At 36.2% G+C, this 15,141-nt stretch overlaps 1 protein-coding gene across 3 annotated transcripts in view; it reads right to left on the reverse strand.

Moving 5' to 3' along the window:
- The window catches only part of LOC142318436 (uncharacterized), a 124,562-nt gene that overhangs the window by 27,721 nt on the left and 81,700 nt on the right, over positions 1 to 15,141 (reverse strand). For all 3 annotated transcript variants that reach the window (XM_075355022.1, XM_075355023.1, XM_075355021.1), the window contains one exon: positions 6,004 to 6,039. In XM_075355022.1, the coding sequence (XP_075211137.1) occupies positions 6,004 to 6,039 (36 nt within the window). The remainder of the gene's footprint in view (positions 1 to 6,003; positions 6,040 to 15,141) is intronic.

Raw genomic sequence — 15,141 nt, forward strand, 5'->3', positions numbered from 1 at the left:
GGGTGAAGCAGTGGTCGGCGTTAGGACGGGTGGTATGCCCTTTCTTGGCGGACGGGCTGTAAATCTTCTTGATATAGACCGAGTGGTTTCTTGAAGACACGGAAAAGCATCGGGAGTGGACCAACTTGAACCGGATATATTATTCCATCTGTTGCTTATCATAAGAGAGCCGCTTGGCATGCTGTTCTCGGAGTGTCTAATCTGGGGCTCTTTTCCGACTTGTTGGAAAGTGACTTTGATGAGGGTTCTCTTTAAACCAGGAAAAGATCCTAGTGAGATCGACAGTTATCGATCCATCAGCTTCTTGCCGGTAATTGGAAAGTTGCTTTAAAGGCTAGTGATGGAACGGCTCTGGCAAAGCATTGAGGTGAACTCTTTTTTATATCGAGGCCAGTATAGCTTCACAAAGTGGTTGGCATTGATGATTGCATCTTAAACGCTCTTGCCGAGGTGGAAATCGCCGAATTTGTTTCCATCCTCTTATGTTGTATCAGAATAAAAAATTTACATATTCATAGATTGCAAAGAATGCTCAGTTTCCACAGAGCTTTTTAGAGCTAAACCAGAATGAAAATCAACATTTAAAAAAAATAAGGAGAAACTGCATAGTGTATCTACAAGCTGGTATTCTATTCGTATCAAGAAAAGACGATTCTTTAACGCATTTGAAATTTACTAAATATATTACTCGTCAAAGTTTAAAAAATCATAAACTAAATGCGCAAATTTTACGTGATGTGTCGGAAGTTGGCACTGATCATAAAAACGCGTATGAAATGTGTAGAGAAAGACGTCGTATACGCTGTAAAACAAAAGGAATCACCTGGTCCAGCAAGTCATTCCTACCTTTAATGTCAATAGAGCTTTTATAAACTTTGATAAGTAATACTATATAGAACTACGAAATTCTGGAATAATTGAATTAAAATTCATTTTTCAACCGTATCCTATAAGTGATTGAACCAATCACTGATTATGGCTAAAATAGGACTGTAAGCAATGTCGTGTTAATTTAAACAAATAAAGTTTGGTTCAAATAATAATATAATAATAAAATATGGTTCAGTTTTTCATTAAAAACCATCTAGTCAAGAATTACATAACTTTCTGCTCTGCCCATGACAGATTATTAAATTAAATACATTATTGAGTTTTGTACTACTCGTTTAGTACCAGTAAAGTAGCACTACAAATAGGAGTTTCCCCTTGACAATCGATGCTATATACTCGTATATATGTATTTATGAATTATATGTATATTAAAAGTACTTTGATTTTTAAAAATGACTTGAAAGAATTTAGTTGATCTTGATAATTAAAGTAACAATTGGTTTAGAAGAGAAAACATACCTTCAGAAAAATTGTATTATACTGTCGTAGCTGATATTCAGATTTCTCGTTCTTCATAAGTTCTTGTTCTATCACACACAATTTTTATTTTCAACTTTATATACCTGACCATCAACGAGAGTAAGTCAATTATTATCAGCAATTTAGTTATATTTTTGTTTATGTTGGTAGTACTGTCGTGTTGCATAGATGACGGATTCCTTGTTTAATGGTTGTTATGTCTGTACACGTCTGATGCTTCTAGGTTACTTCCGTTATTGCTGCCCTGCTGTTAACTATGGTTGCTCCACTTTCTGTTTGTACCAAAAAAGGCAATGTTCAGTGATCGGTTTTTTTGTGGTTCGAAGATGTATCAGGGACCGAAATTCATCGCAGAATTTCGGTACATTACGGGGCAGCGTGTTGCTGCAACAGAATGTCTACGAATGGATTGGAAAATTCAAAAATGATCGCACAAGTATTACGCACGACCAAGGAGCCGGACGACCGTTTACCGCCATAAATGAACGTGCACGTTACAGGGTTTTCTTAGACAGACGAGTAACTATCGATGAAATGGCAAATTAGTCACGGTTATGCCTGCGAAATCATCCAAAACAAACTTGAGTTTCATAAAGTCTGTGCAAGATGGGTCTCAAAACAACTCGCACAGTTGCATAAAAAAACGCGCTTAGACATCTGCCAAAAACATTTGGATCGCTATGGTAACGAACGGGACATCTCCTTTGACAGATTCATCACCGGTGACGAAACACCGATCCATCATTACGAGCCGGAGAGTAAACGGCAGAGTATGGAATGGAAACATCCAAATTTGTCCTGCAAAGTAACGTTCAAGACCCAAACATCCGCAGGAAAATTGACTTATACGGTATTTTGGGACCCACTAGGCTCAGTACTGGAACATTATGAGAAAAGGGGCACGACAATAAACAGTGCGAGTTACAGTAAGATGCTTACTGCCAAGCTGAAGCCTGCAATTCGAAGCAAACGCCGAGGACTGCTGTCAAAATGTGTTGTTATTTTTATAAAAAAGCTTGCCTTGTTCATACAGGGCTTGAATGCATGTTCAATTGTTATTTCACCTAATCTATTGTTATTAAGTTTATCTATTTCATTTATTTATTTCATTATTTTATCAGATAAACTTAGCGTAATCTAATATTTATGGAAGGTTTTAAGACAAAATTTAAGCAAGAAAGCCCTTCTTACTAAAGCTAGGGAAGTTGCATGAAAGGTTATGCAGATCATGGAAAGGTAGGTTTCAAACGGTTAAAAAATCTTTCATTCAAATTCCACAAAAATATAATTGGGAATTTAGGATTATTAATTTAGACGGATTCAATAAATATGTAGTTAGGTTTGTGAATTTTATTAACGAGATGAAGTAATTTTAACCGCTAAGTGTATTTCTGATAAAATTTAGAAGCGGAAATTCATTTTCAGTGTTGTGAATGTAGCATCAGAAAAATTTTGAAATTTGTAGGATTTCGAATGGTCAGTGGCCAGTAACAACAATAATTTCCTGATAAAAGAATTAATAACGGAAAGAAGGGCAATTTATTCATGATTAGATAATTAATTTTTTTTGGATGGTTTATTTCTGTAGCTATTAATAGCTACACATTGAGAACCATGTCATTATATATTTAGAAGAAACTTATATTTTGTTTTCTAATGATGCAAAAGAAACATTGTCGGAGGGATATAATCGGACCATATATTTTTGTACCTGAAGAAAAAGGAGACCGAGCCATAATTTTACTGGCCAGGTGGAGGTAATACAGGATTAGATGTCTTTAACGGGTGTTTTTGTTTACAATGATAGAACTTTTGATAAAGATACCTGTCATTTGTTTTGTTTTATGACATTTTTTTTTGTCATTTCAGATCAGTAAGCAATGACAAATGATCATGGAAAAACTGACGCCGCAACAGGCGTCAGTTTTAAAAATTGTGGAAATATATTTCCAAAATCAATGTTCTATTCGCCAGACGTATAGAGCACTTAGTAAATTTTTATGGTGCACATAATCGTCCATCACAGCAACTTACTCGTCCAACTATTGATAAATTTCGAAAAACTTTTACTCTACTCAATGAAGTACCTACGTGATTTGTTTCATGAGAAGTTTCTCTTTAGCAACCACGTTAAGCAAGTAGCGGCGGACGCCATCTCTGTGATGCACAAGTTTAGTAGGATTGCTCGAAAGGATTACAGGCTGTCGGGGCGTCATTTGTAAACGGTGTGTCAAGGTGTCTTCACACGGCGTCCGTTTGGACGCATAAAATGAAAGAAATCGAGCACTTATTCAAAATTAAAGGAGTGCCTAGCGCAAAGGCTTAATTATATGCACTATTATTTTATATAGCGAATTGCTGCCTTTGACAGGATAAATTTAATTATTGATAATTATATATGTTTTCGTAGTTGAAGGGATGCGCCTACCCATTTCAGAGATATATGAAAAGTGGATGGTGGGACACGCAGGCGAGTGGTGTATGCTATCACTCTTATTTCACTTACCCTTTTAGGTTAGCTCGTTAGGACACTGATCTCTAAACTGTTTCGAGGCGTAGTAGTCGTTTGTGGCACAGGCATTCGGTCTTATGCTTTAGGAGGACCGAATGTGTTGGTTCCAATGAAAAATGACAAGCAAACCAATCTAGCCAATGAAAACCATCAATAAGATAAGATTTGTATCAATAAGATCCGTACGTACAGACGAAAATATCGGGGCGGTTAGTGATAGTTTTGAAGAAGATCCGAATGTGTCTATTCGTCGTTGTTGTCAACATCATGTACTTTGTCCATTAATTACATGAAAAATATTACGTAAAGATCTTTATCGACACCCATACAAGATGCAATATGCATTGGTACAAGAACTGAAGCCGCAATACCATAATAACTTTTTTTGGAGTATGGCGCCTAAATCAATTGGAATCTGACCCAATTTTTTGTTGAAAAATTTTGTTTAGCGACGAAGCTCATTTCTGTTTAAATGGTTATGTCAACAAGCACAATTAACGTATATGGAGTATGACCTATCCTCGGAAATCTAACAGTCTCCATTCATCCTGAAAAATTCACTGTATGTGTTACATGCTGGAGGCATTGTCGGTCATTATTTCTTTAAAAATGAGGCCGCAGCGCATGTTGCTGTCAATGGTGTTCGTTACAGATCAATGATCAGTGATTATCTATTGAAAAATTGGATTCAAACTTACCTTTTTATGAGTTTTATTTCAATTCAAATTATTATCAATCTAAAAAAACACCCATTATAAACAGGTTATAAATCAATTGGAAGTTATTATGATTTCATAAATTCTGAAAACTTTATGAAACGGTGGGTAAACAAGATTTATTTACATTTTATCCGCGTTCAGCTATCAGGTTTAATTATGCTGTGTATCGTAATATCCAGTATTTTTATGAAATTTTAAAATTTAATCCAAAATGAGGTAACTATTGAGTATCAAATGCTTTGGTGATTTTATATTACTCTAAAATGTACAATTAATTTTTTTTTTTTCAAATAGAATTTATTAAAAACTTTTTTAATAGAATTTTATAAAGCCATTTCAATTTTGAGAGAATTTTTATAAATCATTCTTGTAATTATTATATTGATGAAATTCCTATCGCGTTTCTAAAGAAGGTATTATTTTTGTCTTACAAATTAAATTAATGTGTCTTTCTAAAATATAGGATTTCACAAGATAATTTGTAAGTATCGCTTTCAGACTTACGTTGAAATTTTTAAATTATGCCAAGTGACTTTTTAATTTCTTAAAGACATTTGAAGAAAATGTTGTCGACTCGCTCAGTTATTCTGCAGTTTACAAAATAATTAAATAACACATAAAAAAATTAATTTCAATTTTTCTTATAATTTTCAGTGAAAAATTTGATTACGTTTGACGCTACTTATCTCTGTAGAGTCTGAAAAGCTGTTTACAATAAGAAAGAAAGCTTAAGGCTTTTAGTAGTATTACAAATAAAATTTATATCCCTTAAGCGAAATTTGAGAACTACTTTTGCGAAAATCAGAGAAATATTTTTGCGGATGAGAAAGCGCCTTTTTATAATTCCGCTGCTACATTTAAGAGACAACTAATCCTTGTAAAATATATTCCCCCATCCATGTATAATGTGAGAGTGATAAATTCTCTTTGACATAACTGTTATTCCATCGGTAACATAGTTTGCGCTCATGTAATTCCCACAAGGTCTTAAAAATTGTTATTTCTTGAACTTGTATCTATTTGAATATTTTGTTAAATGTGATATGAAGAGTCGATAAAGGTATATTGAGTCTAAAGAATTTGTGGAATAATAATTGAGGTAAAATTTTGAGATTCTTTTAAAACTTAGACAGTAATTAACATTCTCAGGAATAGTAATTTACTAAATTATATTTGGAAAAGATAGTCAAAATGATTTTCAGCACTCTAACCCAAAACAGACTTTCAGAATATTTATTTATACACTTTCATTTAACCGTTTAGCACGCACGATTTACGCCAATTTTCTCACGGGACATTAAATGATGTCCATGAGTATATTTTATATTCTGCAAAACTATAACACACCAGAGAAGTTAATGTTATTAAGAGTAATATAGTTATGTTAATATAATTACTTACGAAACAAAGAAGTAATCTTGATAAATATAGCCATCACTGGAAATTATAGAAAAAAAACTTAAAATACAGGTAATGTTAGATTTATTTTACCTCTATCAGTAAACTACTTGTAAAAGAGTTCAACTTTTATTGGAAAGTAAGTAGTCATTAAAAGAGGATAAATTAAAATATATTTTGTTTCTTCCTTTACTTTTTTAACTTGGTTTAAATTTTATTGGTCACTTTACTACTTAAAAATTATGTTTTCTGACATTATTTTGTGAAAAATTTCGATTAAATATTTATTACTTTTTACAGCTGCTTAAGTTACAGCAACCATTTCTCAAATATAATGAGGATAAATTACTTGAACGGATTGATTTGATTCAAAATAGTTCGTCACATTGCGTGCCTTCTTGTTCTATTATGATTCTTACTCAGAATTCATTATCTGAACAACTGTTTTGCTGCTGTTCGTTTCTTGAATGAACAAAATATAAATTTAGTAGAATACATCGTTTTTTTAATAACATGTGGAAAGTACGAGAGTAAGTGAATTATAATCCGCAATTTAGTTATATTCTTGTTTATGTTGGTAGTATTGTCGTGTTGCGTAGATGACGCATGCGTGGTTTAATTTTTATGTCTGTGCAGGTCCGATGCTGCTAGGTTAGTTCCATTATCGCTGCCCTGCCGTTAACCATGGTTGTTCCGCTTTCTGTTTGCACCAAAGAAGAGCAACGTTCAGTAATCCGTTTTTTGTGGTTGGAAGGTGTATCAGGGACGGAAATTCATCGAAGACTTTCGGTAGAGTACGGGGCAGTGTTTTGCCTCAACAGAGTGTCTACGAATGGATTGAAAAATTCAAAAATGATCACACGAGTATTATGCAAGACGAAGGAGCCGGACGACCGTTTACCGCCACAAATGAGGAAAACATTGAGCGTGCACGTGACATGGTTTTGTTAGACAGAAGAGTAACTATCGATGAAGTGGCATATCGTCTGCAAATTAGTCACGGTTCTGCCTACGAAATCATCCAAAACAAACTTGATTTTCATAAAATACGTGCAAGATGGGTCTCAAAACAACTCGCACAGTTGCATAAAAAACGCGCTTAGACATCTGCCAAAAACATTTGGATCGCTGTGGTAATGAACGGGACATCTCCTTTGACAGATTCATCACCGGTGACGAAACACCGATCCATCATTACGAGCCGGAGAGTAAACGGCAGAGTATGGAATGGAAACATCCAAATTCGTCCTGCCAAATAACGTTCAAGACCCAAACATCCGCAGGAAAACTGACGCATACGGTTTTTTGGGACTCACTAGGCTCAGTACTGGAACATTATGAGAAAAGGAGCATGACAATAAACAGTGCGAGTTACAGTGAGATGCTTACTGCCAAGCTGAAGCCTGCAATTCGAAGCAAACGCCGAGGACTGCTGTCAAAATGTGTTGTGTTGTTGCACGACAATGCCCATCTACATACTGCTATCCGCACTGCTGAAACGCTCCAGAAACTCAACTTTGGAATACTGGCTCGTCCTAAGTGTAATCCTGATCTTGCCCGTTCTGACTACCACTTGGTTGGTTCACTCAAAGAGGCATTAAGGGGCCGTCGATTTACGTCGGACGAAATAGTGAAAGAAGCCGTGCATTCTTGGCTCACAGCTCAACCGATAACCTTCATTTATGAGAACATCAGGAAGATTGTTCAACGATCGACCAAGTGCGTTGAAATTCACGGGGACTATGTTGAAAAATTATGTACATGTACGTTTCCTTTTTGGAAAAAAATTTATAACTAAATTGCGGATAATAATTGCCTCTCTCCCGTATTATAGAAATAAGAGTTGGACGGTATGAATGTAATAGTATTCTTAAGATGCCTGTTGATCACGAATGACTGTTAATATGAAATAAATCTTGACTAGTTTAATTACTGATTTAACTCACCTGATAAAGCAATTTATAACAGCAAACTAAGAAAATTAATATATTGTACCGTTAGCAGTTGTAGAAAGTCGATTGAAACAAAAGTTTTAATGTTACAGATAGTGATTTGAGGTAACTGCTAAATTGTATACAAATTATGTTTGGAATCATTTTAAACACGTCTTTTTCAAGCCTTCCGGCAAATATATTCTCTTAGTAATTTGAAATTTAGTAAGTACTTTAATTTCCCACGTTCTTCCACGTTTTAGCATTTACAAAAAATATTTCAAATCATAAATAATCAAATTTAAAATTCGAGCAAGAAATCATTATAGATAATGGAAAAACGTATTTAAATTGAAATTTTAATTGTTAATGAAGAGACTTCATCTTCATACTCTAAATAGCTTTCAAGGTAGATAATTCGAGCCAATTCTTAAACACTTCAAGGTCACGTGACGGGTGTGACATCATTGATTGGTGTGATGGGAACATAGAGCCGGTGTATCTGCGTAGATCTAAATATTTTATCTTATGTGGTTCTGATGTGAGCACAGTTGAAGGCCATGTGACGTCACAGGCGGGATGACTGGACGGCCTTTCTGCCTAGATCGAAATCATATCTCTTATGTAGATCTGATATTAGCACAGTTAAAGGCCATGTGACGTCAGAACAGTTGTCGTTGCCTGCAGCCGTTCTAAATCGTATGTCTTATGTAGGTCCGATGATAGCACGTCTCACGGTCATGTGATGTCAAAGTTGTGTGAGTTCTAAGTATCGTATCTTGTGCAGGTTAGATGACGGCGTAAAATTTACTGATCTAAATCTCATATTTTATTAGCTTTGGTTTGGGGCTTGAGACATTAGGGTTGGCGGTTGATATGTGAACAAGATGAAAAAGGAACTGCTGCGAGGGTTAGAGCGGGATTAAGTAAACACTAGCGCCGGCGGTTGAGATACGAACTAGTTGAGACGCTAGCGCTTGTTGGTTAGAACGGAACTAAAGTTGATAACCGAAGCAGTACCACCGCGAAATATGACTTAGTAAATAAACGACGTCAGAGCAGTTGCCGCTAATTATCTTTCGATATACAGAGTTAAAAATCTTTCATTCGGATTCGGCCCGTCCCAATCATGTCCGTCTAATTTGTAGTTCGCTAGTTGTAATGCTCGTAACATCTTTCCTCTTTTATTATTTCTTCATCTTGCTGAAGATATGTTGGGAAGGAATTTTAATCGTTATATATTATCAATGCTTGTAAAGGAAAAAGCGTTTAGAGACGTCACTCATTTTGATACATGTTCTGATGGTTTCATCTACCTTAGCCAATGTTAAGTTATCCATTGTACTAGATCCAATCTAACTGTAGACTGCAGCTGATCTGAATCTTAGTATCTTATTATGATAAACGGAAGCGCAATTCAAGGCCATAAGAAGTGAAAGTAGTTGTCGCCCGCAGCCCGGGCTTGAGATCGGGTATCTAATACACTGGTATATATACAATATATAAATTGTAATATTGTTTTAAATATTATAGATAGATAAACGATATGATTTAAACGATGTAAATGAATAACGATGGGATACCGTGTTGAGGATATAGATTCAAATTTGCCAGACTACGACGGTAATTACAACCGGTCTGTAACGATGGCATGGAATTGTTCTGAGAAAAATATGGCTTTCAAAGGACCTAGTACATTAAAACGTAGAAAATACAATCAGCTTGCGTGCCAGTGTCATAGTAGCCTCCTCATAAGCACAGATAAGTTCGCCCCTGTCGTTTGGTGAATTAATACATGATATTGTACAGGTATTTGGTGCAAGGATAGAAAAGGACCTGTTGCTTAAGGAACGGTTTGGTATATCTATGTTTGCTGAGTCTTCAAACAAGCACCAATATTCACTACGAGACCATCCATACATGTATTCACGTTATATAAATTTAAACGAAAAATGATCGTATTGTTCAGGTGTGATGAGTAATTCTTCTTAAACATTACCAATCAAAAGCGGTATGAGGTATTGCTTGTAAGAGGGTACCTACTTCTCAATATCTGGTCGAGTGGTGCAGCATTAGCGGTCGCCAAGCCGTATCAGCTACGTGCTGGTTGGTAAGGCATATCTGCACTGTTATAAAAAGCAATTCTGTTTAGGTGCCGGTATCATCAACTAGCAAGAGTAGAACGACGGTAGTTGGACTTAATAACGGTAGCAAACGCAAAGAAAATCTGTCAGCTATATAACGCCAAACAATCCTATAGACAGACATTAAAGCTAAGCAAACTTGAATTAAATAAGGCATATATTGTGTTAAATTACGAAAATTTAACACAGATACAGACTGGCGGTGGCGGCGACCTTAGAATAACTAAATAGAATTCGACAGGGTTTTTGCCGAACCATTACGGCGAACCATTTTGCGACTCGATATACTGATTCCCAGCTGTATCAAATACCCGATTTAAAAGTAAAACTACTGTATAAAAGAGGATTGATGAAGTATATGATATCGAATTGTTAGCGAGTCAATAAATAGGGTGAACCTCACAAGTCAAACGTTCTTACTTCACTATTTACAACATTTTCATAATATCTGTATCCCACGTTCGGAGTATTGCTATCGTACTAACCGCAGGTAATGAACATCTAATTCTTTGCCCTAAGAAAACATAGTTGTCAACGGTTTATATTTGCTGAATTTGGACACGTTATTAGTGCAGTGGAAGTTTAGCAGCAGTTGGTATGACTGTAGATACATAGTGTCAAGCGCTGATTATATGCAGTTACATGGCGAATATTTTAAAACGTTCGACATATTCGACAACCGAAAGTCTGAATAGAATAGGAACTCAGTGACACTACGTCGTCCAATAGTGATATGGCTATAAGATAGTCGCCTATACAAAGTACACCATTGAGTTCGTTAATGTCAGTGCGTTTAACGAGGGGCGGCAGTTTAAACACTATGCCAACTTTGAATTCACACCCTACTGCCGACGACTCGCATCTAGCACTAACATCTATGAAAAACATGTGTATTGCTATCATGATGGCTGCATGTATCCCATCCACTATATTGATCCGACCATCATCACAAATATAATATCTAATAGCACTTATGGATAGGGACTGTTTAGTTCACACGCGTATGTTAACTAGACCAGTACCAGCACGATCCTATATTATAGGCTACACTTTACCGGTCAAAGGTGCGTACTTCCCGACTGTATCGTAGACCAACACAGAATAAGCTTTAGTATTTTAGTATTCGCAAGTACAGCACCATGATGACACGACTTCACCAACAGTTTTCCTAGTCGTAATTTTTCACTTCTTATTTCCGGATTTATTAGCCATAGCTACTTGTAATTACAAAAAGTGAAGTTCATTAACCATATTGTTCATTAACCATATTGGAAACTATCACAAACATTGGGTCTGATTTCAAAACCTACAAGTAAGATCTTCCCAGTCGTTTTCTTCCCAATGTCGTTCTCCTTGTTAATTTTCTCCCTAATCGATTTTGCTTTTTCCTTATTGATAACATGTGTTCTGATGGCTTCCGATACGTATAACTTATTTCATTCATGTATACCTGTATTCTCATTCATTTTATTTGCCATGTATGTTGTGAGAGCAGCTTGCAAGAAATCTTCCGTAAAGAAATTTTTGCTTAAACAATTGATATTTTCCACTTTGTGTAACCTCATGTTTAATTCTAACTGTATATCTCTTAAACCATTAATAGTTTGGTTTATATCATCAGATAATATGGGTAGTTTGTGTATGTATTCTTCGGTAAAATGTTTTTTTCGTTACGTGTTGTAGCCCTCTAACTTCGCCCTGATTATTTCCCCGAACTGTTTGATAAAGCGGTTATTCTTCAGTAAACATAATATCTACGTATTGTTAATTGCAGCAGCCTCCTGTTTTTTTTTTTGTTTTTTTTTTTTTTTGTATAATCGGCCTTGCATAAACTAAGCCCTTTCATTTGGTAATCAATGATCGGAGTCAAAGCAGAGCCTAGAACTGGTTAGCCGCGAGAACCCTTATCGCCTATGATTACCAAACTCACTACCAATCTTTAATTTCAGCATATTCTACATTAAATTAAAATAAAAACCAAAATCAATATACTATTATGACAGCCAGTGATGGTGTAGTCACTTTAATGATACCTTGATTTTTCACATCCTCCACTGCGTCAACTATTTCGTTGTTCACGCCCGTATTACCAGCGTTATATTCACCATACAGATCTCGACGTCGATTGAACAATTTATTTGGATCATCCCAGTAAATGATTTCATGTCGCGGATTGGAATGGAGTCTTAGCAGTCCAGATTCACTTGGTCCTGTATCATAATCATGAAATCTTAGTTTTTGAGGATTTCTAGGTTAGAAGATGATCGTTTTGTTCATGAGAATTTTTATTCATTGTATAAATTATCCGTATATCGTCAGCCTTTGACCGCTTTTACGGACTTATTAATGCTTCTAACGACCTACCTCACCTTCAGGGATACGAGATCTTTTGTCTAAACTGAACTGCAGTGGATGCATCACTGTCGACATCAGACTCTTGTGTTTGCTTAGAAGGACTAGAGATAATGGTATCGTTTCTAACCACAGTACAGGGAGAGGCAACTGTCTTCCAACTGGACTAAGCGTACGCAATCAACTTTCTCTGCACTCTTCAACGGGAGTGAATTGATGGCGGCCCAGGTTCTTATTTCGATTACAGGAAATATATCCTTAACTAGATGGGAAGGCAATAGGAAAAGGATGTTGACAGATCACTTTCACTTTGCTGTATCGGACTCCTTTTGCAATGTTGTTTAAATCTTGATAAGACACTGCGACTACGTTGAGCATGAGAGCAACTACTGAGACGGCACTGTTTCGTTACAATTACATTAGAAATAGTGTTGAAATTTTTTAAGGAGTGATCTCATTGAATCAGTTCATTGCTGTGTTTTCAGTTAGTGTAGGTGTCACACTAGCAGCTTTCAGGGGTGGTGATGATTTGAACAAAAGGATTCACATATGATTTCGTCGCTCTTACGCTAATAGGCGCTTATTTAGGAGGGAGTCATTTGAACATCCTTATGCGTACACGATCATCTACTTTGAAATTAGGAAATTTTTTGTTAATGGGTCTTACCCTACTAAAGTTAATCCTTTGCAGTACCAGCTTTTCATTGCCATTATTAATATCTTTCACCTTTATCCCTATAGCGTGATGAACCGTGTTGTTATATTCATGTACTAGTTTTGGCAGAAAGTCTAGCCATTTATACGACCCTTGTTCTTTGAGGTTTATCCACATTTTAGTTTTCAGTGTCCGAATGAATCGCTCCACTATAGAAGCTTTTACCTCAGTGAATGTACTAGTTGTTGACAACGTATTTCTTTAGAATGGCTTTGACCTTTCGATTTTACCACTGTTTACCGTCATCTGTCTAAAAGTGTTTCATTTATACGTTTTTAGTATGGCACTCAAAGACTTAACTACATTATCAGTGGTAGTCCTTTTTAACGGAACGGCGAATGCAATTTAGAAAAGCAATATATCATAGTCATAATATATCACCCTTTGTTTCTTTTAGAATAAGGAATCATTAACTTCAATGTGGCTTCATAGAAGTCGTTGAGGACCTTCAGTTCTACAGTACGAGTCGGCTAATTACGTTAAGCCATTCGATATAACCTTTCGGCTATTTCACGTTTACGTCATTCACAATCTCTAAAAAAAAAAATAACTTGCCTTTTAGCCAAGGACTTTGGCAAACCTTTAAAATTTTTACGTATCTTTGTCCTGAGCAAGCCATTTCTGATCACCTTGAACAACCTAATAGCAAAAGTATGCCTTTTTCAGAAATAGTGTTGTCAGTACATTATACGTCCTAACCCCGAAGGCGAAGACACCTGCCATGTGACGAATTTAACGCCACACCGTCCCATCTGTATCTAGCTCTGAGAGGTTTTACCAGAAGTCATCTTTAAATGCCACAAAACATATTCTATCTTGGCTCAGTCAGGATGCCATCAATGCGAAGGCCTCACAAAACTGGGCGGCTTTTGTTTGTCTGCAAAAAAGCCAGCACAATGTCCATCCAAGTTGTGAGATGAGAAGAATATTCAACGTCAATGTGTACAATGTAATCGATCACATCGTCATCTGCATGCGTCATTAGATTGTCGAAATCGTGATGTAGCTGTCGTTCGCCTACTTATTCGAACTGTGAATGAGGTGACGAGATATACTCCAGCCGTACAAATTATTGGCATCAGCATAGGCCATTACAGCTGTTTTTGTTATATGAATTGTTTTCCTCAGCGTGTTTCTTTACACGTGTTATTATGTCGCCTCTTATATCTGACTCGATGAACATGTTCATGTTTGGATCTGTGAACAGCTCTAATTGAACTTGCGTTTTATATATTATGGTGTTTAAATCCAGCTTAGCGCCAATACGTAATGGGCTGCATCTAGATTGTATGTGTATGAGCATAGCGATCCAATTTGTTCGAATGTGTCCACCAGTAACAGAACGTCACATCTCAGGTATCCATTACAGTATTCACCGAACGTGTAGCTGCCGAAGTGATTCCATACATTTTGTGCATGTTTGCAATCGTCTTCACCTACGTTCATGTTGGTTAATGCGCTGTAGAACTGATCTTTAGAAGGTAAGGTCATTGCTTCGAGCTTCGACCAGGAATCGGTATAGTCGTAAAGATATACAACTTTTCTTGTAACTATTGGTATGTGTTGTTCTGTGAAGTACTTTCGAATATGCTGGAATGCGTATTTCGGTAAGTTGGATACCAGTTTGTCTATTCGAATTGTGAATGAGGATGTGACGAGATTACTTTAGCCGTAGAAATTATTGCTATCAACATAGGCTATCTTAGCTGTTTTTGTGGTATGTATTATCAGCCTCATCATTTTTCTTTACACAAGTCGTTATACCACCTCATATGTCTGACTCGATTAACATGTACATTTTCGTGTAGGTGAACAGCTCTAACTGAACTTGCGTTATACACAGTATAGCGTCTAAAGCCAGCCCTGGAGGCAATACGTAATGGGCTGCAGCTAGATTGTATGTGTTTAACCATAGCCATTCAAAGTTTTCAAATATGTCTATCAGTAAGAGGACGTCACGTCTCAAATAGCCATCATATTTTATTTACCAAACGTGTTT

Source organism: Lycorma delicatula, chromosome 1, assembly GCF_047948215.1.
Source record: "Lycorma delicatula isolate Av1 chromosome 1, ASM4794821v1, whole genome shotgun sequence".
Taxonomy (NCBI): Eukaryota; Metazoa; Arthropoda; class Insecta; order Hemiptera; family Fulgoridae; genus Lycorma; species Lycorma delicatula.